Source organism: Agelaius phoeniceus, chromosome 12 (genome assembly GCF_051311805.1).
Source record: "Agelaius phoeniceus isolate bAgePho1 chromosome 12, bAgePho1.hap1, whole genome shotgun sequence".
NCBI lineage: Eukaryota > Metazoa > Chordata > Aves > Passeriformes > Icteridae > Agelaius > Agelaius phoeniceus.
Window position 1 is genome coordinate 4866772 of NC_135276.1, and position 24382 is coordinate 4891153.

The 24382-nt window shown below is 38.8% G+C and overlaps 1 protein-coding gene across 2 annotated transcripts in view; it reads left to right on the forward strand.

Moving 5' to 3' along the window:
- CDH8 (cadherin 8) overlaps positions 1-24382 on the forward strand; it is a 163548-nt gene that overhangs the window by 130972 nt on the left and 8194 nt on the right. Inside the window, exon 10 of one of the 2 annotated variants that reach the window (XM_077185236.1) lies at positions 4002-4119. In XM_077185236.1, coding sequence (XP_077041351.1) covers positions 4002-4119 — 118 coding nt within the window. Of the gene's footprint in view, positions 1-4001; positions 4120-11938; positions 12096-24382 lie in introns of those variants that run through there. The other variant, XM_077185237.1, reaches the window with a different exon arrangement.

A 24382-nucleotide genomic window follows, 5' to 3' on the forward strand; every position in this document is an offset into this window, starting at 1 on the left:
GGGCACACTGCTCCTCCAGCCTCCCACAGTTTGTCTCTATTTTATTCACTTTTCCTACTAGATTGTTTTTCTTTCTAATGGGTGAAATCTTCAGGTAGATCTTTGTCTTTCCAGCTAGAGCCATCCCTTTACTGCCAGAACCTGTATTTGACTCTTCAGACAAAGTTAAAATTGCTCTGTGGTGACTCTACTCTTATGGTGCTTTGAGTCTGCAAAATAATGCAGAAATAACCATCAACAGCAATGGGACTGCAAAGGCTTTTCCAGAGTTGGAACATCAGTCTTGTTAAAACTAGAAAAGTGCTTATTAGTGATAAGGAACCATTCTTAGTGAGGTTAATGGGTTGCATCACAGGAAGAGTCTTTTAAACAGTACCATGGACTAAAATTGCACATAGATAGTTATGATGTCTTGAAAATAACTTTGTTTTCTATTTATCCTTGTATATATTATTTCAGGCACATGTAGCTTTGTAGAACTGCAATACAAACCTACAAATTAGAAAGTCAAGCTGTCCTAGGGGACCATTTAACTATTCATTACAATCCAGTGCTGTCTGCTAAACAAAATATGCTGATTTGCTAAGTTTCTGCTAAATGTATGTACAGAATCAAATGCATGCATGAAGTATTAATACAACATCAAAGTTGGAATTTTACATGTAAGAATTTCAGAAATTTCAAGACTGAACAGCCAAAGGGTTATTAACTTTTACTGGATATGTAGTGAAAAAGAAAAAAAAAATCAGTTCTTGTTTTCTTTATTGATCAATTTCTCTATAGTGGAACATCTTTGGGGTGGGTGTTGTTACCAGGAAAGAAAAGACATCTGTAGTGGGCAAGAGGCCAGCCCTGGGGTGGTCACAGGACCAAGGCAGTGCCTGTCCCTTGTGCTGGCCCTGCTGAGGGACCTCCAGCACTGGGGGAAGTTTTGGGAGCCCTGCAGGGGCTGGAGCGTGTCCAGGGCAGGGAACGGAGCTGGGGAAGGGGCTGGAGCCCCAGCAGGGCCTGAGGGAGCTGGGCAGGGGCTGAGCCTGGAGCAAAGGAGGCTCAGGGGGGCCCTTGTGGCTCTGCACAACTCCCTGCCAGGAGGGGACAGCCGGGGGGTCGGGCTGTGCTCCCAGGGACAGGGACAGGAGCAGAGGGAACGGCCTCAGGCTGGGCTCAGGCTGGGCACCAGCAGGAATTTCCCCATGGAAAGGCTGCTCAGGCCTTGGCAGGGGCTGCCCAGGGAGCTTGGCAGTGCCCATCCCTGCAGGTGTCCCAGGAAGGGTTGGAGGTGGCACTCAGGGCTCTGGGCTGGGGACAAGGTGGGCATCGGGCACAGCTGGGGCTCCATGGGCTGGGAGGGATTTCCCAACCTCAGTGATTTTGTGCCTCTGTGATTTTGGGATTCTCAGCCATGTTGTGAAGCACAAATTAAGAGTTGGAGAATTACCTCAGTAATATTCCATTGCCTGAGCACACACCACTGAGTAGTAAAATATGCCTATCAGCACACTAATAAAAACTTGGAAATGAGAATTACTGGACTTTTCTGACCCCTGTCGAGTAAAAGATAGCACAGTTTAATATCACTGCATATATATTATGTTTTCTGTTGTGGTTTTTTTTTTAAGACCTTATCTTAATGCAAACACACAAAGAAATAAGGTTGCTATGGGAACTCCAACTCTTAATTCTGTGATGTGTGCGTGTAACACAACAAATGTGGTATTGCACTAAGCCTGTCTTTTGCATATAATTTTTGGTGCATTTTTAGAGAAAGAAGCATTTTATAAACAATGTAGGGAATGGATGGAATACCAGTACCTACAAAATATTATAACAATCTGATAAACTGCACCTGTTATGTGCACTTGCCCTTCCAGATTTCACTGTGCCATTATCCTTTTTCCCTATTGCTTTCCCATTCTATCAGTGTTTGAAAAATTGAACAGTTATAAAATATATCTATCTAAACATATCTGCCTTGTTCAGTATCCCAGCCCCAAGTGCACTTCCCATGGAGATGAATTACTGGTACCTGCTCCAGCCCTGGGCACATCACAGTGGGTGCTCCAGTGCCTGACACCTCTGCAAAGACAAAGCTGAAAATCCTTCCCAACCATCTGCAAATGGCTCCAGCTCTGCACTGGGACAGTCAGAGGCTACTTTGATATTTTTCCACTGTTTTTATTTTTCTTACTTTAGGATCCATTATTCAGCTATTAAATTGGAGACCTACTTCTTAAATTAAAAAAGTAAAAGCTGAATTAGGCCTATTTTTTTGTCCATCTCTTCTAATACATTTGCTTGAAATCCTGTCAAGGTTTCCACCTTGATATATGCAGTTATAAAAAAAAACCCAACATCCTATTCATATGATATTTAATAAATCTAATTTTTTTCATTAGATTTTTGACAATAATAATGATAAAGCTGACCTATCCAGAATATGATTAGGCTAGGAATTAATTGTCTCACATTCCTTCCTAAATTGGGTTGTCCTACAAATATCACTGCTGGCTAAAACATTTTTTTACATACATAATTTCAAATATTTATGTTTTGGTGTTGATCCCTATGGTTATCTAGTAAGAGTCTGTTCTTTCTTTGACTCTTGAACAACATAAATATGATTTTGATGATTGTCATATATATAACACATACAGAGTGATAGTCTTTATTGTTAAACCAGAATAAAATCTTAGTTATTGGCATTTTCTTAGTGGAAATTTTAAAATAAAAGTCTATGAATTTGGACAGCATCAAACCCTGCTTCCATTTTTCACTCTATACTTTAAAATTTTTAAAGATTCCTAATTTGAATTTAATTGTGCAAGAAATTATAGGTGCATTGCTTTAGACATTGCAAATAAATATATAACAATTGTTATTGGATTCAATGGACATGGAAAAGGTCAATAATTCTAATTAAATTTCTTATGAACATCATCTAGCATGAGCTAACTAGACCTGAAAGCCAGATCTGAGGGTGGGATCTGGATCCATGGCTGGTTTTGTTTCTGTTTCTCTGGAAAACCTTTGGCATCAAAAGCAAGTGCACCAAATATGTTAAAATTCCCAACAAAACAAAACAAATCACAAAGAAACCCAAAAATATCAAGCAAAAAACCCCAAACCTCCTGGTTATTTTAAAATAGTGTTTATTCATTTCATAGTCCTGTGCAACTTTGTCTGAAGATGATCAGCTGCATTACCTGAGTAATGTAAAAGGTAAAAATTGTAAATGGAGGTAAATCCACTTCAGACACTGCAGTTGGTCATGTAAATCATATGAAGTTATTCATACAAAGTTACTTGATTATTCAAAGTTATCCAAACTACCCAAAGCACTCTTCTCACTTAATTATCTTGCATTATTCTGGGAATCATTAATTAATAATGATGTTATTAAAAAACAAACAACCATATCTTCCTAGTACAGGAGTAACTGAGGTTTTATTAGAATTAAGGGGAAAAAATACAGCCCTTGATATTTTCTTTTTTTTTTCTTTATTCAATTTTGATTTTTTTCTCATCTAAAATTTCACTTCCAAATTAATTTTAAAAATAATAATTATTCTATGAAGTGAAATGAGGGGTAGAGGAAGGAGTAAGGATTAAAGGTATATTATAAATCCAAGTCCAGTGAGAAGCGTGGTCGTGTAAATGAAAGCTTGCCATGGGCAATATGAGTCTTTCTGAAGCACAATTTTCCTTTTTTTGTTGAATAATAATTTATTACTTGTCTAAATCACCAGCAGTTTCTGCTGGCCTCTCTTACCTGTCTCTCCTTATTTGCTGGCTCTTTGTTCTGGAACCATTTTAAAAGGGGCAGATACAGTTCCTCTTCCCAAGGTTTTCAGTCTAAGGTCTATAAAAGCCTTGTAAAGTTATAAATTATCTTTTTAAATCTGGCATGGAGAGAAATGAAATGTGTCCAATAAATACAATTTTGTTCAGCACTGTCTGTTTATCAGGAGTGTGAAAACTTAATGAGCCCATTTATGTTACAGGTAATTCAGATTGTCAGTGCTGTTGACAAGGATGATCCTAAAAATGGGCATTATTTCCTGTACAGCCTTCTTCCTGAAATGGTCAACAACCCAAATTTCACCATCAAGAAAAATGAAGGTAAGTAGAACAAATATAAAATGTGTATTTCAACAAGTTACTTTCAAATTGTTTTTTTGATTTCCAGTTACTTTACCAGTGTGTCCTTTGTGCAATTAAAATGTAAATAATTTGCTGAATGATAACTTCATTATATCACTTAAGCTATTTCCAATAAGTTTAAAGTAGATAAGAAGCAAGTAAAATGAATGTGGAATTTAGATCCAGAAGGCAGCTCACTGGCTTAAATAAAAAATGAAAGGATGGATTTACTGCCTGTATTATTCCTATTAATTTGAAATTCCAGAGATATGGTGTAAGATGAAAATATGAAATTATGTTGGTAAATAAATGTTTATTCCTACATTGACTGTTTATGGATGGGAACATAAAATTAAGTATCTACTAAATCTCTCAAAGAAAGCACCTTTTCAGCCTGTTTTGTGTGTATAAAGGTTCCAAAGTATTTTGGTGAGGAGCTTTTGCTAGGAAGAGAAATCCCTTAGGTCAGCAAAGCCCAGAAGGGCACTTTGAGTCCCTGTGCTTTGGAGCACTTCTGGAAGGGCAAAATGTCATTTTGCAGGGCTGTACAAGGGACCATTCACGTGTGATGGGAAAAAAGACCCATTTAATATTGTTGGGCAATAAATTTATACTGATCCTATTCTTTGGCACACAGATCAGCTTGAAGGTCAGCTGAGAGGAGGAGCTAGGACTGATCCCAAGAATGCTGTAAAGAGTGCTCCATGTGTTTGTAGTTGAATATTCAGCAAAGTTGTTCTATCTTGGCTCTTTCTAATAAAGCACACCCTGCCAGGAATTCTGGTCAAATTCAGTTTCTTATTTGAAATTGTAAGAAAGTAAAGCCCTGTTTAGTCCATTACTAATAGGAAAAGGAATGAGTGTGCTGTATGTGCAGGGGTGTAAAAGCAATACATGAAATGTCAATTAAAGAGGAAATGCTGTTTGCACTTTTTTATTCTATCTGTTCCAACCTAGAATCATGATGACACTCTTTTGCTAAATGACACTGCACCTATATTCTTTAATCTGCTTAAATATATCCTATATTTTGCTTTTCTTAAGATGTGTTTTTCTCTTCTAGCATTCACAAAGTGTGTCTCTACTTATATCTCTATTTTCTTGTAGTAAATGAGTCTCTGTGTGTTTTCTGGAGAAGATAAAACAAATCTCTTCAAAATGCATTTCATAATCATCAGCAGTGTAACACAAATTGAATTAAGCATCCTAAATGTGAGGTGGTTTGCTTGGCACAGCATGACAAAGTAAAAGATCTTAGCATTTCTCTTCATGTTTAAATACTGAGCTCACGTTGCTAATTACCCTTGTCTTTCCAATCTGTTACCTATTTAAGACCCACTCCTGCTCCTACTCACAGACAATGGCAAAATGAGTCCTGAGCTGAGTGGGAGTGAGGAAACTTTCTCTGTAACAAGGTTTAGAAAAATAAGTCAAATTTACATCATTGCCACTCAGTTTTATGCAGTTTTTAATGTGTTTGAATCAGTTAAAGGTGAAAATCCTCTTAAAACAACCACCTGAAATCTCTTGAAATTAAAAATCTGCTTGAAGAGACTTTTCTGATTCAATCCTCCAGTATCCAATAATAAAATTCCAACTATGCATGCCACCCTTGTCTATCAAGGTTGCTCAGTCAGGGGTGCTGTGCATGGTTGGTGTTAGAACATGATCTCCCACAGGAAGCAAATACTCCTGTCAGAGCCAAAATCAGGGTATCATTGGCTGAGGTGAGTTTTATGTCCTTTAAACATCATAGCTCTTCAGTAAGTCTTTATTTGGTTATGCCACTTAAACAATGAACTTGACCATGACTTTGTCTTGAATGTATCTGCCAGATAAGCATGAGTGATTATTCCTGTTGAAAGACAGCAATATCCCGAAAAACCCCTGAATTCACAAGTCAAATTTCTCCCTTTTTTTGTATTACTTAGTGTCTGAGCTGTCCATGACCAAGCTGGTGTGATGTGGAACTGTAAGGAAATGTCTGTAACAAACTTCCTTTCCTTTCTGGAGATCACATCAATGCTCAACACAGTAAAGCTTGAAACAGAAAAAACATTCCCTCACACTGGTGGCCAAAATCCTTGACATCTTCCTGACTGTGTCCTCAGCCTCAATTTCCTCTCAGATTAATGAATTCCTGCCAAACTAATTCTTCAAGGCAGCAGAAACTTTATGGCTGCTGAAGAAATGCTGTCTCCTTGTGAATACCACACAGGGACTGCATTTTCTCAGGAAGCCTCCTGTAGAAACCCAATTTTTACTTGCTAGAATTAGCACATCTCTTTATTTAAATAATTGTTTAGTACTTTGCCTTTCTTCAAAATTCAAAATTCTCTTGAGGGTTGAGATAACCAGAAGTACTGCTCCTCAAGAAATGATATTGCCCTTTTGGATTCTCTTGTGCTTTAGGTAACTGGTGGCATTTGTCACCATGTAGCAGTGACATTGAACGTGGTGACATTGCTGTGCCAACAGTGCAGTTTGGCATCTGCCAGAGAAAAAAGCTGCAGTGCCCTCTTTCTGTCCCTCCTGCCAAACAATACATAAGATGTCTGTGATTTGGAATGTTGCCTTCCTGTGTGGAACATAAGCATAACCATTAATCAATTTAGCTTCTTGCACACAGGCTGATTCTGTTGTTCAAACCTTCCAGATCACCCTAAGGCAACTTCCCCTGATAGTCAGTAATTAACTGTGCTGCTGACATGCACTGCAAATATTATGATTGGCCATGTTGTTGAGAAATGTGTTTAACTAAGTGACACAATAGGTATCTTCATCAGGAACCAAAAAAAAAAAAAACCCAAAACACTTCTCAGAATATTTTATTACATATATAGAAGTTATGCTGTGCTCACAGCAGAATCTGTGCCTTGAAATGATGCACTGGTGTTCCTCATTTGCTTGGTTTGTTTAATTTCCATTTTAATTCCCATATTAATTTTTCCATATTACTTTTCCATATTAATTTCCATATTATAAATTTCCATATTATAAATTTCCATATTCCTTCTGTAGACAAGATACCCAAAACTGTAGAGACTGTGGTACCTTTCTGATGTAAATAATGTAAAAAATGTAAATTTAAATGCCATCATGCATCTCACTGAATATCTGTAGATCATCTCTTAGCCATCTTTATTTTCCATATCTACTGATGCTTTTCTTGTCCTTTTCTGAGCTCAGATGTCCATTTCTGGTGGGGTTTGTAGGTTTAGTGCCTTGGGTTCCTGGGCAGGGAGTGATAATCCAAATCCAGGCAATCATGCCCTCTCAAGCTGTAATCAAGGCATGCTGAGCACTTGGATTGCCAGGTGCAAAAACCTTTATCCCCTCTCAAGAGAAATAATAGAGTTATATAAAAAATATATATATAAGAAGTTAAAGCCAGATAAAAATCATGTCATGTTTGCTGTGTTAGACCTGTGACTAAACCTGTGACTCTGTGACATAACAAGTCCCTGATTGCACAAACTCCTGACTGAATCTCTGGGCACTTTTCACGTGCTTTTGTGCTGGGTTTTCTGCATAGGAACAGAAGCAGGGAAAAAAGTGAAAATCCATGTTTTGTGTGGTGTGTCTGAGAAACCTTGAACCAGAAAAACCTCAAATTTCAGATGAAAATATCTCATATTTAGACAAGTGTTGATACACTCTAGCAATGTGTTGTAGACTGACTAGAATTAACCCTTCCAAAAAAACTGTAGGCTCACAATAAATGACAAAAAAAATGACAGGAATCTAGACAACTGATGAGGATTTTGTACTGCCATGGCATCAGAAAACGGAAATGAGACCTCTGGAAATGGAATTAGGATTTGTTGACAGCTTTTTTTTTTTCAGGTGAATGTGCTTCACAGAGCATTTCCTAAAATCTTCTGCTGCATCCCAACAACCCTCTCACAGCAGTACCTGTTTTCAGCATTGAATCCTTCAGGTTCCTTTAGATTGTTCAAGTGAGAACAGAACTCTGTGATAGAAGCATTTTCACACATGCAAACATTTTGATATGCTGCCAGTGCAATTTTTACTGTCAAAAACTACCAAACACGTTTTTGCCATAAAGAGACCCAAAGTTTTTCCCATGAGAACTTGCCATTGCTATTCCATTTTTATGATGCCAGAATCTGTTTCCTAATGGAAAAAACCCCAAACTGGACATTCCAGAGTGCCTTTGGATGCAGTAATTCTTCTGACAGGAGAAACCTTTCCTGGATAAATGGGATATTCCATAATTCTTGTAGGGCTTATGCAGCACAGCAGTCCTGGAGTTGCCTGGCCCATGGGCAGGGCTTACCTTTGGGTTAAGAACCTTACTGGCATGAGCTCATATTCCTGCAGAAATCCCATAGCCTGATTTGGCTTGTAATAGGCTGATTATCAGTGATCAGCCTTCTCTCTCCTCAAGTATTCAATGTCCATCTGGCAAGTGGAGCTCTGAGTTTGGTCCTGATTCTAGTGAGTGCACAGTAAACTTATTTTTTTTTTCCTAATTGAAGAATTATATATCTGCCTAAATGAACTGTTCTGTTGGTTCTGTCTAAGAAGCTTAATATTTATACTTAGCCACACTTAGTGTGTTACTTCTATGATACATATAATAGCTCCAAGAGTGATCATGTTTGAATGTCCATTTCTTTCATTCTTTCCTTCAAGTTTAATCTTGCTCATGTCCTCCTTGTGGTGCTTTGAAAGTACAGGCACTGAGTCAGGTGTTTTAAAGGAAATGGCCTGGTATAATAAATCACTGCCTTGCATGCCTTTGTATACTATGGATTATTTTATATTTCATCACCTCTTTACCATTAGAAACCAAATATTTCTAAACTTTCACAATAGTTGAGGAAAACAATGACATGCAAGCACTTTTAGATATCCCAAATAATAAGACAAATTATTATCACTTTTTTTGTTAAAGTACTTCTCTGTCACTGTGATTTTAATACAATAAAACCTGGATTTTTTCCCCAGCTTTTTTCATCAAAGTATTTTTAGCAGCATCTGTCAAATACATTCCTGGAGGGTGAGTCTTTTGTTCCCACCAGAGTAACTCTCATGTGTTAAAATAAGTCTTTCCCTGAAACAGTTCCTTTTGGCATTTCTGGATAAGTCTCTCTGCCATTGTCTCAGCTGCCAGCTGAAGCTCCTTCTGTGTTTTTGATTGACTTTTCTCTCCAAATGTATCCCTCTGAGAGCTCTGAGGTGACTCCTCTGTTTCACTGCCCTCCTTTCACTTTGCCCAATTTCAAAGTTAACCCCCTGACCCCAGGTACAAATTGCCAGAGCGAGGACATCATTAAGCCCATCATTTCTGGGTGGATGTGCAGTGAACATCCAGAATCACAGCACCCAAACAGTGCCTTGGATGTGAGCAGCACATCCTCACACATTGCTGCAGTTTCAGGCAATTTTGGGAAGCTTTGTGGCCCAGCTGCCACGTGCCAGAGGGTGTTCCACAATGGCACTGCTCGAGGGAAAGCACATGCTTATGTATTTCTAATGGGTTTAATTATCATCCTCATTTCTTTTCTATATCAGTAATTAGACTTTCAAACTCCAAAACATTCCAAATCACATCCTTGTTAGTGGTTTTCTTCAAATTAAGTGATGTGCTCAGTCTTGCATCTTATAAGTTATTATTTTTCTACCATCTGTCAATATTAGCGGTATGGAATAACATCCAGAGGATGTAAAGGAATAATGAGGCATAATCTAAGGAAAAGCATTGATCAACATCTCTTTTAATAGATGTGGTTTTTGTCACCAGAAATCATGAGGAATACTTGCATAACAAGGTGCAAGCAGTGTGAAAGGAGCAGAGTTAAAAATAAAGCATTGCAATGTATTAAAAAATAACAAACACAAAGTACCCTATTATCTGGCACTGGTGTGTCAGGATCTGCCATCCACAGGCACACATCATGTTTCTCCAGGAGTGTTCATGGTGTGAAAAATGTATTATAAATATCATACTATCAATCTTATTCTCAGCATGGCATTTAAACTGGAGTTGTTAAATAGCAAAGTTCAACATTTTTATAACCTGTACATGCCAGAAGAAGCTCAGTTTATTGATTTTTTTAATGAATAATAGAGTTAATAATGAAATTGCTAATACAAAATTATTGAAACGTTTCCTTTGTAGCGTGGTTGAAAGATTTTTTTCAATATGTTCCTTTTTTGCTTCTATTAGAAATTTTAAGTTAAAGAAATTAAAACAAAGCATAAAAATGTTATTTTGCTGAGTAGGAAGGTCTAAATATTACCAAAACAAATCATGTGGCAGTTAAGGTAACTAAGTTTTAAGAAACACTGTAATTCTGTGAATTAAGAATAATTTGGCATTATTTTTTTTTCCTAAAAATACTTAACTATATTTTGGATGCATACTTGCCTTTCTCAGCTAAAAACAAAATGTGATTTACAGGCCTGAAGTAACACAGTCTACTGATGGCCTGCAAGTTATCCTAAACTGCTGAGCCCCCTTTCATGAATTATATGTCTGGTGTGCTTTGCTCTGCTGCTGGAAATTGTGTCAGGATCACAGTGGGGCTGGGAGGGGACCTGGGGACACTGAGGTGCCACACTCCCTCACATGGAAAGGACAGGACTGATTCAAGCTTCCACTCTGTTAATATGCAAAAAGTGACGTTCAGCCAGTGCAAACAGCTTTGCTGGAGTGAGTGTTTGTGCACTGGGGGGCAAATGGCAAGTCCCTGAAATAATTCATGCAGTTCTTTATTTATTATACTCAGGTTCCTTTACCCTTGGTCCTAAGACAATTCACCTGCCTGAAAGTGCTTTGGATCAGAAAACATGCTAGCTCATCCTTTGTGAGAAAAGTAATCAGTTTTCTTATTTGCATATCTGACAATTCTAAGATGTAATGTCATCCTGTGAAGTAGGACTGTGCCTAAGAACTGAAAGAGAGGAGCCCTTTCTCAGTGACAAGTGATGAGCTAGGTGAGGAGGAAATCAGTGTTATACATCTTTAGATTATTCTCAAATTCTAGAGGACTTGGTAGAATTCCAAGGTAATGATAATATTCCCAAGGGACCCCAATACATTCCAGTAGTGCTCAGAGGTTCTGTCTTGCCAGGCAGTGGATGAATTTCCATTTTCACTGATTTTACATTGCAGTTGAAGTGATATATCTGACTCCTGTCTACTATTCCTAGCAAGGCTGCACTTTTCCCTGGTACTGCAGTGTTAGTCCCACCTAGTTGAGAATGCTGGTGCCAATATTCTCAGTGTCTTTCTGCTGATAACTTTCTGCTTCCTTTCCCCCTTCATTTCTTTACTATAATCACTATCAGCTGTGTTCTGTTATTCCCTCAAGTTCTGTTTTTCCTTGATGTTGACTATCAGTTGAGTGAGATTTGAAACAACTTCCCTGGCAGGGATGGCTGTGGTGTTGTTTTCTGAAGTGATTGCATTACTGTAGATGGGAAGCCAGCATTTTTCCACTCCAATCCTTTGTCCTTCACTGACACCTGCTTCTGCTGTCTTTCCCAGCTTTCTTCTTGCATGCAGATCACTGCTCTTTCCAGACTCCTTTCTGATTAGAACCACAAACCAGGTGAAGAGTCAGTGCAGTTCTTCTGCAAACACTTTTCATCCCTGTCTGGGTGATTTAAGCTTCTTACAATGGTTATGTGCTTTTCACCACTTCAATAGGCTAAAGAGGTGACTCCTTCTTGGTGCACACAGCAGAAACAGAGGACTAGGATCAACTCTTCAGAGGCTAACTCAGCTGCCAGCTCCTCCACCCTGTGACCCTTCTGTCTGTTCTGTCCACCTGAATCCTTATTCACTCCTCTCCTGTATTCAGGATGCAGGACTCCAGACAGATTCCCTCTCTCCTCGCCCTAAGCCAGAGGTGATCCATCAAGTCTTCACTGGACTGGACAGGCCAAGCTGATGGATGAACCAGCAAGGAGGGGGCCATCTGGTAAGCTGATTGTCCTCTTGCAGGCATCTCCAGCTCCTCTTCAGCCCTGCTGTGCTCCCCAGCACCTCTGTACTTCTCACAGTTTTGCCCTGGCAAAGTGTTTCCTGGGAGCTGCTGTTCCAAATGCTGTTTAACCTTTCCCTCCTGGTTCAGTTGAGCTCTGTGGTAACAACTTCTTTCCAAGCCTCCCAAATGCAAACTTTCAGACAGCTACAGAGGAGTTGTATATGCACATTGGAAAATCAGACTGATTCCCACAGCATCCCATCCTTTCAGAGACTGCCTTTTTTTGGTCATTTGAATCAACCACAATTACAGAGTTATTGCAGAGCATTAGTGCAAACATGACCCAGCTCCAAACAGCTTCCAATGGGGGTGATGAGACCCAGCTAATCCCAAATACATGCAGCCTGCCATTATGCATACATGACTAAAGAGACTTTTACTTCACTCGTTCTTAATTTATTATTTGTGCTGCTAGCAACAGAATGTTGCCAAGACGTCAATTATGTTTCATTTTATAAATCAAACTAATTGAGAACCAGATGCAATCTGAGTGAAAAAGATCTGAGGTCAGTGTTGTGCACCATATGCACGACAGTGCTTACTCATGATGAGGGAATGGATTGGACAGCTGTGAATTTTCCTGCTGTAGGAGTTTCATCAAGCTCAGTAGTGTAACGTCCTTAGCTCTCTTTTCCAGCTTATTGCATTAATTTCATAATGAATCTAAAGAAGAGTGAGTAAGGGATAAAAGGTTGTGAAAACAAACCAAGAGAGCAAAAGAATTTGGTCAGTAAGTTAGCTTGAAAATCTGTCTGGTTTAGTAATAACATGGAACATGGATGAAAGAAACAGCAGAGAAGAACAAATTAAGTGTTACTTAATTTCAGACACATAATGGGAAAATAGACATTAAATCAAGGTCTCAAGACTGAACTGCTTAGGCAGTAGGGTGGTGTTCTTACTGAGTGCAGAACTTCTGCACCAACAGCAGTAAGATCTGCAGTACCTTGGAATCCAGCAACGGGCAGGGCCTGAGCCCAGGAGCTGCCCCTGCCCATGCCCAGAGCTCCTGCCCTGGGCAGTGCCAGCCCTGAGCAGATGGTGCACAGAGGCTGTGCAGGCTCCTCCCTGGGGACATTGCAGAGCCACACGGACACACTGCTGTGCCCTGGGCTCTGGGATGGCCCTGCTGGAGCAGGGAGGTGCCACCAGAGCAGCCCCTCCAGCCTCACCCATCCTGGGATTTGTGAAACATTGCTCCACCAGCCTTGGATCAAAGCTTCCCTAAGTGCCCTAACATGACTCCTTAAAAACTCACAGCACCCATGATTATGATATTCTAGGACTTTAGAAGTATTTCATAGTAGTATTTATAGCTAAGTGAATATATAATATTTGGAGATAAATTTCCAGGTTTTTAATCAGCTACCTTCTGAAAGAGTTCAGAGATTTCCAAGTACCACTTCTGGCTTGATGGGTACATCTGATTCCTCTAAGTTTTCTGCAAAAAACAATTTCTGTGGTGGAAATGTTCATGGACATTTGCACTGACTGTGTTTGATTTCCTGGAAATGGGTTTAATTCTCAGTAGGAGGAATGATGTACTGAGGCTAAAGGTTCTGGTAGAACCTCTGCCCCATCATCACCTCAATATATTATCTAGCAGAGTCATATTGCATCTAAGAAGTTCTTGTGTGTTCACCTCATGGTAACCTTTTGTTTTGGTTTGACTATTTGGATTTTATCCCTAAGTACCTGATTCCTTCCCCTTCCCCTTCCCTTTCTTTTCCTTCTTTCTTTTTCCCTTCTCTCCCTCCCTCTTTGTAAATTTATTGGTTGCTCTCATTATGGAATAGCTCTTTGTTTTATCGTATCCTAAATGCAGACTCTTGAGGAGGAATTACTTTAGTAGTTGCTCTAATTGCACTTTTGTCAATTAATGAGAAACGAGATAGGAGTCTCATTTTAAACTTTCAGTTGCAGTAAAGATTAAAAGATCACCAACACTGTTCTACTAGAGGAAGAATAAACAGGCTAAAAGTGAAAAAAAATTAAGCAGGAATCATCACCTCTTAACTGTCACTTTTTCCTTTGATTAATAAAAATCTCCTTTTGCCATTATATCAGACTATTTGCCCGTGGATGCTCCATTAGAAATAGAAGGTGTTGATTTTTCACACTTAGCCTTAAGGCTTATCTGATTAATTATTACACAGCTGACATTATAATGTGAGTTTAAAAGGCTCAGATCATGTTCTAATTTGTATCTTGTTTTGAACCAACAACAAGTGTTTTACACAGGGAAGGAGTTACTGTTGGAATCACAGCCATTGCTCCTGCAGGGTGACCACAGCATTGATTATTATGTGAATTCTATGTCTCTGCATTTTCCTGAACCTGTCTGGGGTGCTCAAATAAGTTTATATTTTATATTTTACATACCCTTTTATCTCCTCCTTACTCATTTTGAGGAGGTGACTGTTTAAGAACTGGTTGTATTTCTCTGTCACAGCAAGTACAGCAGCGACACACTGAAGGAAACAGGAGATTTTTTAAATGATTTTTTTGCTACAGCTTCCAACATTGGCCTTTAGAGAATAAGGGAGACAAAACTTTCTTTTCTTTTGGAGGGGGGGGGCTTTGTACCACTTAGGTTATTTTCCCATCAACCTCTGATTTTGTAATTTTTTATGGGTGATCTTGTTGTAAAATATGTCACTTTGTTGGTCTACATTTAATTCTGTCTAATTAGGACGTACTTTATTTGGCAAGCAGCCAGTAATTAGCTACATATTTATGTAATTATTAGCATGTAATATTTATATAATAAATCTGCCTAGAAGGCAATGCATTCAGAGGGCAGGGAAGAGGTAGAATACATGATTTGACTGAACAGAAAGATCTTACACACTGAGCCAAACACAGCGAAGAAATGAAATGCATCAGTTGACCTGTCTAGTCTGGGGAGAGAGTTTGCATATCCTAAAATGATAGGATGTGCACACTTGGTAATCAGCACTGATTAGAGAGGGAGTGAAGATGGGCCCCTGTTTGAAGTGAGATAATAAGGCAGCTTGTTAGGGAGAGATAAATAGAACTTGAAGAAAAGGACCAGATGTCTGCTTGATGGCACTGGAGAGGAGGAGCTCGTGGGGTCCTCCAAAGGTAACTGAGGGATGTGGGAATCAGGGGAGCAGTGGGAGCTCTGTGCCCGTGTTCAGAGAGCAAAGGCTGAGCCCCCAGCCTGGCCTGACTAACCCTGGGCTCAGAATAGCAAACTCCACTCTGGCTGTAGCCTCAGCACTGGGCTCATGCCTCAACAGTAATTGTAACTTTGGAGGGTTGGGGTTTTTAGTAATCTGACTCTTAAGAGCTGAATCAAAAATGAAGTCCTTGTGATTGAGTTTTGAGTAGAGTTTGGTGTTGACATCATAAACCTTAAAAGGAGCACCAACAGTAATCTCTGAATGCTGATAAAAGTTTTCTGCTCTGTTCTAAGAATATTGGGCTGTTTGAACATGAACACTGAATTTTTTCTTCTCTTTAATGACATAACAATTTCGCATCACTTTCATAAAACTTTCTGGCTTTCTTGCTTTATGAAACTCACATTCAGTCTAACCTAAAACTGAAGCTAAAAGAGAGCTTGTTGGAAATAATACAAAATAAAACTGATTCATGTACGCTTTTCCAACTTGTTGCTCCCTAACCTTGCTTAGCTGGGTCCTGTCACTTTCTATAACCTTTTCATCCATTACCTGTGACCCTCCTGTAAACCATACAGTGCTCCCCCAACAGAGATTAAGACCTTGTGATCTCAGAGCACTCTACAGGAGTGATGGATTTTTGATTGAGGAATTGTTCAGGAGTTTGGAACATTTCTGTTTAGCTTGGCTGTGGCTTTCCTCTATGAATTTGGATAAAGCATTTAATCACTGTGCTGCCATTGTGCTGTGCAAACACTGCAGAGCTGTGAGCAGTGGGGCTGGTAAAGGCTGAGAGTTTCAGGAGTGCTCTAAGGGAGGGGCATTTTGGATTCTTCTGGAAGTCCCAGACAGGAAATATGAGGAATTGTCAGGGGAGGAGATGGTGGAGCCCAGTCTGATGGCAGCTGGCAGCTTTGATATAAGCTGCAATACTGACTACAATGGGAGGTAGTTGAGACTCAGTTCTACCCCTGACATCTCCTTCTGTATCATCTTTATGGCTTCTTTACACTAATATTTTCTATTTTTAAAGAGGAAAAAGAATCCTGACAAATCAACTTTTTCTTGTTTTGTGCCTTTTTTGTGCTAACAGGCAAGATCAAAAGATGTGTTTGCTAAAAACTTTATAGAGTTCTAATACAGTCTGTCTAGCAGAACCACTTGCTTCAAAAATTCATATATAGACCATAGCTTTTTCTAAACTCAAATTATTTTTCATAATTTTTTCCCCTGGTAAGGAAACATAACTTTCTCAAAGTATCTACTGGGTTTTTTTCTGCTCACCTTTTTATATTTTTTAAACTTTATATGTTTTTTCTGCGTGATCACAGAGGTTTTTTTGGCATAATGAGATGTATTTTCCTCTGCCAGTAGAATCCCCATCTCTTCTAATATTTTTATGTGATCATGCTTTGTATTTTTACTGCAGCTTCTGCCTAAACACTTCACTTGTACTTTTTCAGACTCTTCATGACAATTAGAAGATAACAAGGAACCATTTGCAAGTTGTTCTCTTGGCTTACAGATTCTTTATATATTTATACCCCATAACTTCTCTTCATGGGATGAAAAGAAACACTGAATAAGATGCCTTTTCTTTTGTCACAGTTATATTTCAATTGTGAACACAAATGTTTTACCATTTTTAGAACTCTCATCTTTGGAGATATTCAGAAGGCAGCTGGACAAGGTCCTGGGCTCTGGGCAGCTGTGGTGAGCAGGGTTGGATCAGGTGACCTCTGGAGGTCCCTTCCAACCTCACTCAACCTGTGATTCCATGAGAACTCTGAACAACTTCTGAACTGGTGCTGTGGTTTCATATATTCATAATATATGAACATACATATTCATTATATTCTAATATATTAACATATATAGTCATAATATTCACCTATATTAGCACTGACTTTGTAACATCTCTGTGGTGAGGCAGAATTCAAGTGCTGACATCTTTCCCTGGCTGCTTCTTTCCAAGTTCTGTGTTGTGTCCCACCCTGTACAGAGCAAAGGCAGGGTCTTGCAGTATGTCCAGGCCTTGGAATCTAAATTCAGATGTGTGTGTGCTCCTGCTGTGCTTCTCCATGATCCAGCTGTGTATCCCAGTCTGGAACTTGTGGCTATTCCAGGTTTTTTCCTTGTAATGTTTGCATGCTGTCCAGAAACATTCCAAAGAGTATCTGGGATGTTTCATTTGAATTTTTTTTCAAACTATTCCACTCTATAAATGTTTTTTTTCACTCACTGGAATCCCTTCTCTGGATGCCTTTTGCTCTTCCCTGCATTTCAAAAGGCCATGAGTTTTCCCCATGGGAATGACATCCTCTCTTAGAGGTGTGCCTGTAATAGGGCATGTGTGAATCCTTTGGGTGTGAGGCAGAAGCCTGAATTACTGCCATTAATGGTCTGATGATAACAAATTGTTATTGTTATATGTAATCTGCATATCAGAATGTCTTCCCAAAGTCATTATCATGCTGCCTGTGTGCCCAGGGGCAATGTTACACCATAACATTTCAGTCTTTCAAATTACAAAAAGCTAATATAACTCTTGATGACATTTACAAAAATGTATAATGGCACTCCTTTCAGGGCTCTCACAGAAATTGTTCTCAGGGAACTTCAAGGGAGTTCTGCGTGTATAAGAACTGCAGGATCTGGCACTTTTTACTATCAAAGCCACATTTTTTTCCTTCAGTGGCACCAGCTCAAGAAAATGTTAAGTCAGAATTGTTTTTAATTTATTTTCTGACTTAAAATGCCCTGACCAACGTAAGCTGTATTTAACTTTCAATGCTCTTTGGCAGAGAGTCCACATTCTAAATTTCTTTTCATAGGAAGTTGTTATGTCAGAGTTATAAACCTCTGAAAATTGGCATTTTGTAATGGAAGTGCTGACAAGACCTTTATTACACCAGTACAAAAAGGCAGCATTCCAATAAATACTGGTTGCTGGTTTTATAGTCTGCTGGTTGCTTTCTGCTGCTGTATTTCAAAGTGGACATTATGTAAAAAGTAAGTGGCATAATAGAAGTAAACTAGTAAGGCTGGAATTTGGCTTTTACCTTTGCAACAAAACTTCAATATGTTTGATAGGTGTGATTACAGATTTAGTTTTTAAGGGCTGGTGTATGATTTACTGGTAAATTGCTTTAAATTCCTACCAAGCCCCTGTGTACATTCAGCACAGAATTGGAATGGAAAAGGTGATAATCATGGCATGGAGAAGTGGATATTAAATTACTTAAATGGCAAGAACACATCACATCTAAGACCCAAAAGATCCCTACTTAAGTTTAATGGTTTTTACTGTGATATTCAGAGTTTTGTAGAAAGAAAGATTCACTTCAAACATCCATGGTTGTCTTCATAGTCCCCAGGTCTGTGAACTTTGGCAGACCTGGAAGTCACTGATGTAAGAATTGGAGGAAGGTGAAGAACATGGCTGGGAATTCTTGGAACTTTTCCATCACCTGAATTGCACTGGATTTCTGAATTTCACTGAACCTGGTGGAGATTAAGCCCTACACAGAAGAGAACAGCAGTCAGGGTAATGTTTAAAGCTGTACCTGTCACTGTGGCCTGAGGGGCTCAGATCCCTGTCTGCCACCAACTTCTCCTCCCTCACTGCATTTGTTAAGTAGGTATTCATAGAAAGATTGAGAATCCATTATCCCTCCAAAGAAAAGCAGATGGCACAGCCTTGGGATATCTTGGCTTTTTTACTTATCCTTGCAGTATTTTTGTTGGAATCTGGTAATATAGTACTGGAAAGTTTTTGGTTCAAATGCAAAATATAGGCATTATTTTATCAAAGTGCTGTAAAACACCCTATCACTTTCTGAAACTTTTTGGTTAAAATAACAACAGAATAAAATGAACTAGAGTATGTAGATTTCAAAAATGATCCATCAGTTTATGCAAATTACTGTGTTAATAATGTATTTTTAATGCTGAGCACATTTGACAGCCATTTCATCTCTTTTTCTAAACCAGAGCTTGGCAACCTGCATTCATTCTTACACTTTACAGATGTGCCATTCAATGCACGTGCCATGCAGTGGTGTGATCTGAATGGAGCAAACATGTCACAGCAGTGGCATTATTGGTAACCAGCTTGGTGACTGCCTGCTGGCATGCAGGAGAGACACAGGAGGGGCAAAACCAGGCCTGGTTCAGCTCATCTCACACCCTCACTGGCCTGGCTTTGCTTCCCTTTATGGGAGTGCCAAGCCCAAGTGGCAGCAGGGTGCTAGGAAAATTAATCCACAAACACCAGAGGTTTATGGCCAAAAAGGAGACAGAGGAGTCCTTTTTCTTTATTTGAATAGAGGGAGAGGCCATGGGGCATTCCCCTGGGGTCTCTCCAATTTTTGGAGGATGCAGCCTCCCTTTATATCCCAATTTCCAGCCACATTTCCCTTCTCTCTTTCCCTCTTGTCTGTGGTACTTGAGAGGTTCAGACTTCCTGATACACCTGATACCAAAGATTTCCCTCTAATGTAGAACCCTCCCTTTTAATTTTTAATTCTTATGGAATTCAGGAGTTTTTCTTCCCCATTGTTTCTTTCATCTTTTAACGTCTAATTTCATTTATCAGCAAACCTAAAGCTTATTTGTAAAAGCAAATATCTTTTTCCATTCATCAATCAGTGGAATCCTTCCCATTGTTTCTTTTATCTCCCAGTGCTGGTTTTATATCCCAGCAGACCCACAGCTTGTTTGTAAAGACAAATCCACTATTCCTCTCAAGGGGTTTGGGAGAGATGAACAGACAAACCAGAGTGAGTGAGGTTCAGTCAGATATGCTGGGTCCAGTTCAGACAAGGTGGAACTTAAACAAATCCAGAACCCAAAATTTCCTGCTTTGACTTGCTCTGTGTGTCTGTAAATTGAAAAGAGAAAGAGAGGTACCATCTCCTAATTATTTCTCTACTCCAGTAACAAAAAACCTGGTATTATTTCAGACTCAATGTGTTCTACATCATTATTTCCTCAGCCAGGATTTTCTGTCCTTTCTTCAATGAGTTAAAAAACCAAGGTACAAAATACAGGAGTTGCTGCTAGACTGCAAGGGACCATATAGTTATGTTTGATTATAGCTCTGCTGGCCTAAAGGTCAAAGGAAAGTTTTAGAATACTTAAGAGACAATTATCTAAAGTTCAGACTTTTCCAAAGGAATAGAACTAGAAATTATACAGACTATTATCTAAAGTTCACATTTTCAAAGGAAAAAGGTAGGAGGAAATGCTTATTCATCATCACTTTGCTGTTAATTTGTCTGGCTTTTTTTTTCCCCTTCTGTCAAGAATTTATTTACTACAAGTTCTGTATTACACAGCAGCACTAACATAATTATTCCCCTTTCCAAGAAATTTTAACATATGAGAATGATGTATACACGATTAAATATTACTTTGCTCATGATTCAAAACTCCCAGCAGTACTTTTTATTTCTGCAAAGGACTACATGGAAATGTGTTTAGGTTTTTTTATTCATTAGTTGATTCAGCTGCTCAGTTCTGGCATAAACTGTTATTATTTAAGCCAACTGGTAAAGAGGAGAAAATAATCAAAGATATAAAATATATGACATTTTCCAATTATTCTTCTACCAATACATTTTCTCACACTAAATACTTTTTCTTTCCCTATGTTCTTATTGGTGTTTTAAGGGAGATTGCAGAAAGTTCAGGTCTATAAAAAACCCAAAATCATTCAAGTGTTCGTTAATTTGTCATAGGAATGCTTTGTGAATTGCCATTAAATATGCCAGTATGGAATGCAACTTGCTATGGGGCAGGAAAGAGAATTTGATCAATCAGCTGAATTTTTATGACAAAAAGTTTTTTCTTCTGACCCTGATGTCTGCTATCAAATTTGATAGCAATCATTAATTTGCTTTTTTGAACACATCACGAATTATTGACATTTGTGAAAAGCAGGTCAGTTTGGAATACCTGTGGAGGCTTCAGTGCCCTTATGGTTTGGCCATCCAAAATCAGCAAAAATATACTGTAAAAAATCTCTTTTTGTTCAGATGATTTTGTAAGCCTTCTGTTTGAATAGAATATTTGAATATTTATGTCTTTACCACAAAGAGGGTGGGGTCCTTTTTCTTGTAAACTGGAGCTCAACAGGATTTTGTTTGAGACAGTCATCAAGGAAGGCCTGATACAGCTGTAAAAATACATGACACAGTTGTATATATAGATATATTAATATACATAAATATATATATGCTATCATAAAAATGTATTTTTTATAAATACAGCCATGTTGAAAACACTAAGTTTAATCATGAAACAAAATTGTGATAGCAGTTCTAATGTAAAAATAGGGGGTTTTTTTAGCTACTAACTATTGCCAAATTTATAACATACAAACTTATAATTGTACCCTTTTAATCAAATATTCCTTTAAAATGTGTTTCAGCCTAAGGCAGAAAAATAAAAAAAATCTGCCTTACATGGGTTTCTCATAAAGCATATTAATTTCATTCTTTTGGAAGCAGGAAACTGATGCTTCCAACTTGTACCAAAGTGGAGCTTGAGACACATAAATCAGTTTTTCAGCTCAGGGCCTGTTTGTGAGCAGTGGCTTTTTAAAAGGTGAGCATGGATGAGGGTGTGCTTGGAGTTGTCACTTCTGTTCTTGTGGTCATTCAGAAAAGACATCAGGACTATTCTTTCCCAGGGATTTTGTGATTGCAAAAGGAAAAGAGAGGAATTTCAAAACAAGAGAATTAGCACACGTGGGACTGTGGGCAGTGACTTGTCTGGGCTGCAGTCACTGGGTTTTTCCTGCAGTGAAATCCTACCAATCTAAAAAGGTGGTGTTTGTAAATCTTTTCGTAGAAAGTAAGTATGACTGAAATAATATTCAAAAAGAATAATGATTAGGGTGTCTTATACAATGCCTATTTGAGACACCTCTGTATCTCTTGACAGTTTTATTCTCAGGCTCTAAAAAGGGGATTGGAATCTTCCTATCATCCACCATTTCTCTGGAATTAAGTTTGAATTCTGAAGAAAAACAAAAATACCAAATTTTGAAATGAGCTTTTTAAAATCTGTGTTTGACATTGTAAGGTTTCCACTAGTGAATATTAACTATTAGAAGATGCACATGCATTTTAATTATGGTTATTAATGGTTATACAAAGCTGAAATGGCATCAGCACTCTCTTGAATGTTCTTTTCTAGTGCCTTTGCAGCTGGTTGCTGAGTGTTCTAGAGCTCACATTCCTTCAAATGTCATGTGCTCTGGTTTTCTGCCTGTATTTTGCTAGTTTCCACTGAAACCTTGATGATAATAATTCAATTGCTTGGTTATTTCAAGTTTGGGGTTTTTATTTAAGAATAGATGCTACTTTTGAAGAGAGATTGGAGATGAATGCGCTGTCCCTATCTTTTCCTTATCAGAAAAAGCAGGGAGTATCACAGTAAGGATATTCCTGCTGCTCCTCTACTTGTGACTCTATTTTACAGAGAATCTCAGATTTTAAAATGTACACAGAATGATAGGTCTAATAAACAGGAAGAGATGTATATTTCTGTCATTCTGCTGTTTCCAGCTGCAGAGTTTCCAATTAAAATTCTTTCTTCACATAAGTAATATATCCAGCATAGATAACAACTTCTACCACAAAGTCCTTAATACCATTAATTATTTGATCTTTCTGAGGACATTATAAAAGGGATAAAAAAAGAAAGGCAGAATTCTGTAGGTGTTAGGTGGCACAGCAGGGAACTCCACTGATCTCAGCATATGAGAGACTGCAAGGGAATTAAAGAATTGCAATAAAGTGTGCAGAGAAAATGACACTTAAGTGCAAACTCACTGCTTCTGATTTTTACTTTTGTTCTGTTATTTTATTGTCTGGTTTAAAATTGCAAGATACATTCTTGCACAAAGTGGGAGATGAAGGAGTTGACTCCTGCCTGCTAATTTCACATCCTGATTGCTGTCGATGCTGTTAAAGTCAATGGTGTCCAGAAAATCCAGAAGTAGCTTTGTATTAAAATGATTGCATTTACATTTTTTTTCAAAATCGTTCATCCCTGAGCCTCAAAAGAGATCTGGGAGATTTGAGAACAGCTGGGGAATGTGCAGAAAGCACTGGGCCCTGGGGTAATTGCTGTGGTTATGCAAACTACCTTTGTCTGGAAACCACACTGGACATCTTTTAAAGACCTTCTGCATTGTCATCCTTTGTTCCAGCTGGGAGGGATATTCCCAAAACAGTCCCTTTCATGGTTATTTCGAAAATCTGCTGGTAAATTTCAGAGTCTGAGAGTCAGCCAGGGAGCTGAGCCACCAGGGTTTTTATATGTAAAAAAGGTAGAAGTGAGCTCCTGCTCTGAGCTGTAGTTGTACATGCCCAGAGCTGTGTTCCTCTGACCTGACAGTGATGCTGTGAGAGTTATTAAGATTTTACACCGTTCCTGAAGGCTGCAGGACAGGATGCAGCTCCTGGTCCATCCTGGGTGGTGGGCACATCACCAGGGAGAGGGGATTTCACAGGGCTCAGGCATTCCCATGAACTTCTCCAGCCCCTTCCCCACAGAAGGGCACAGAATTCCTGGAGATTCATTCTGATGGAGAATGTCAGAGCCCCTCCTGGATGTGCCTCTCTAGCTGGAGGAACATTCTCAGTGGTTCTGTGCCTATGGCAGACAGCTCAGAGCTCTGTGAGCAAGGAGCTTTGGGGCTTTTCTGCATGTGCTTTTCCTTGTTTTGCTGAAAGTACCATGGATAAATAAACAGCCTGAGCAGTGCTGTAGTGAAGGATCAGTGGGTTAATTGGGAAGATAAGGGAATGTGATTGTCCCCTCTCCTGCTGAGCACCTACTGCCAAATTCATTCATCCAGGTTGTTCCTGGAGGAGGCTCCTTCTGGAATGTCCAGAAAGGAGAAAGCAAATCAGACAAATTGAGTTTATTGCTGATCAGCTGCCAGGATTTATCTTCAAGTTCTAGGAAGCAACTAAAATGTCAACCCAGGGAGTCATTGTTCTTCCACATCTCCAGCAACACCAAGGTATATTTATTTTAAGACATAGCAATGAAGGGGAA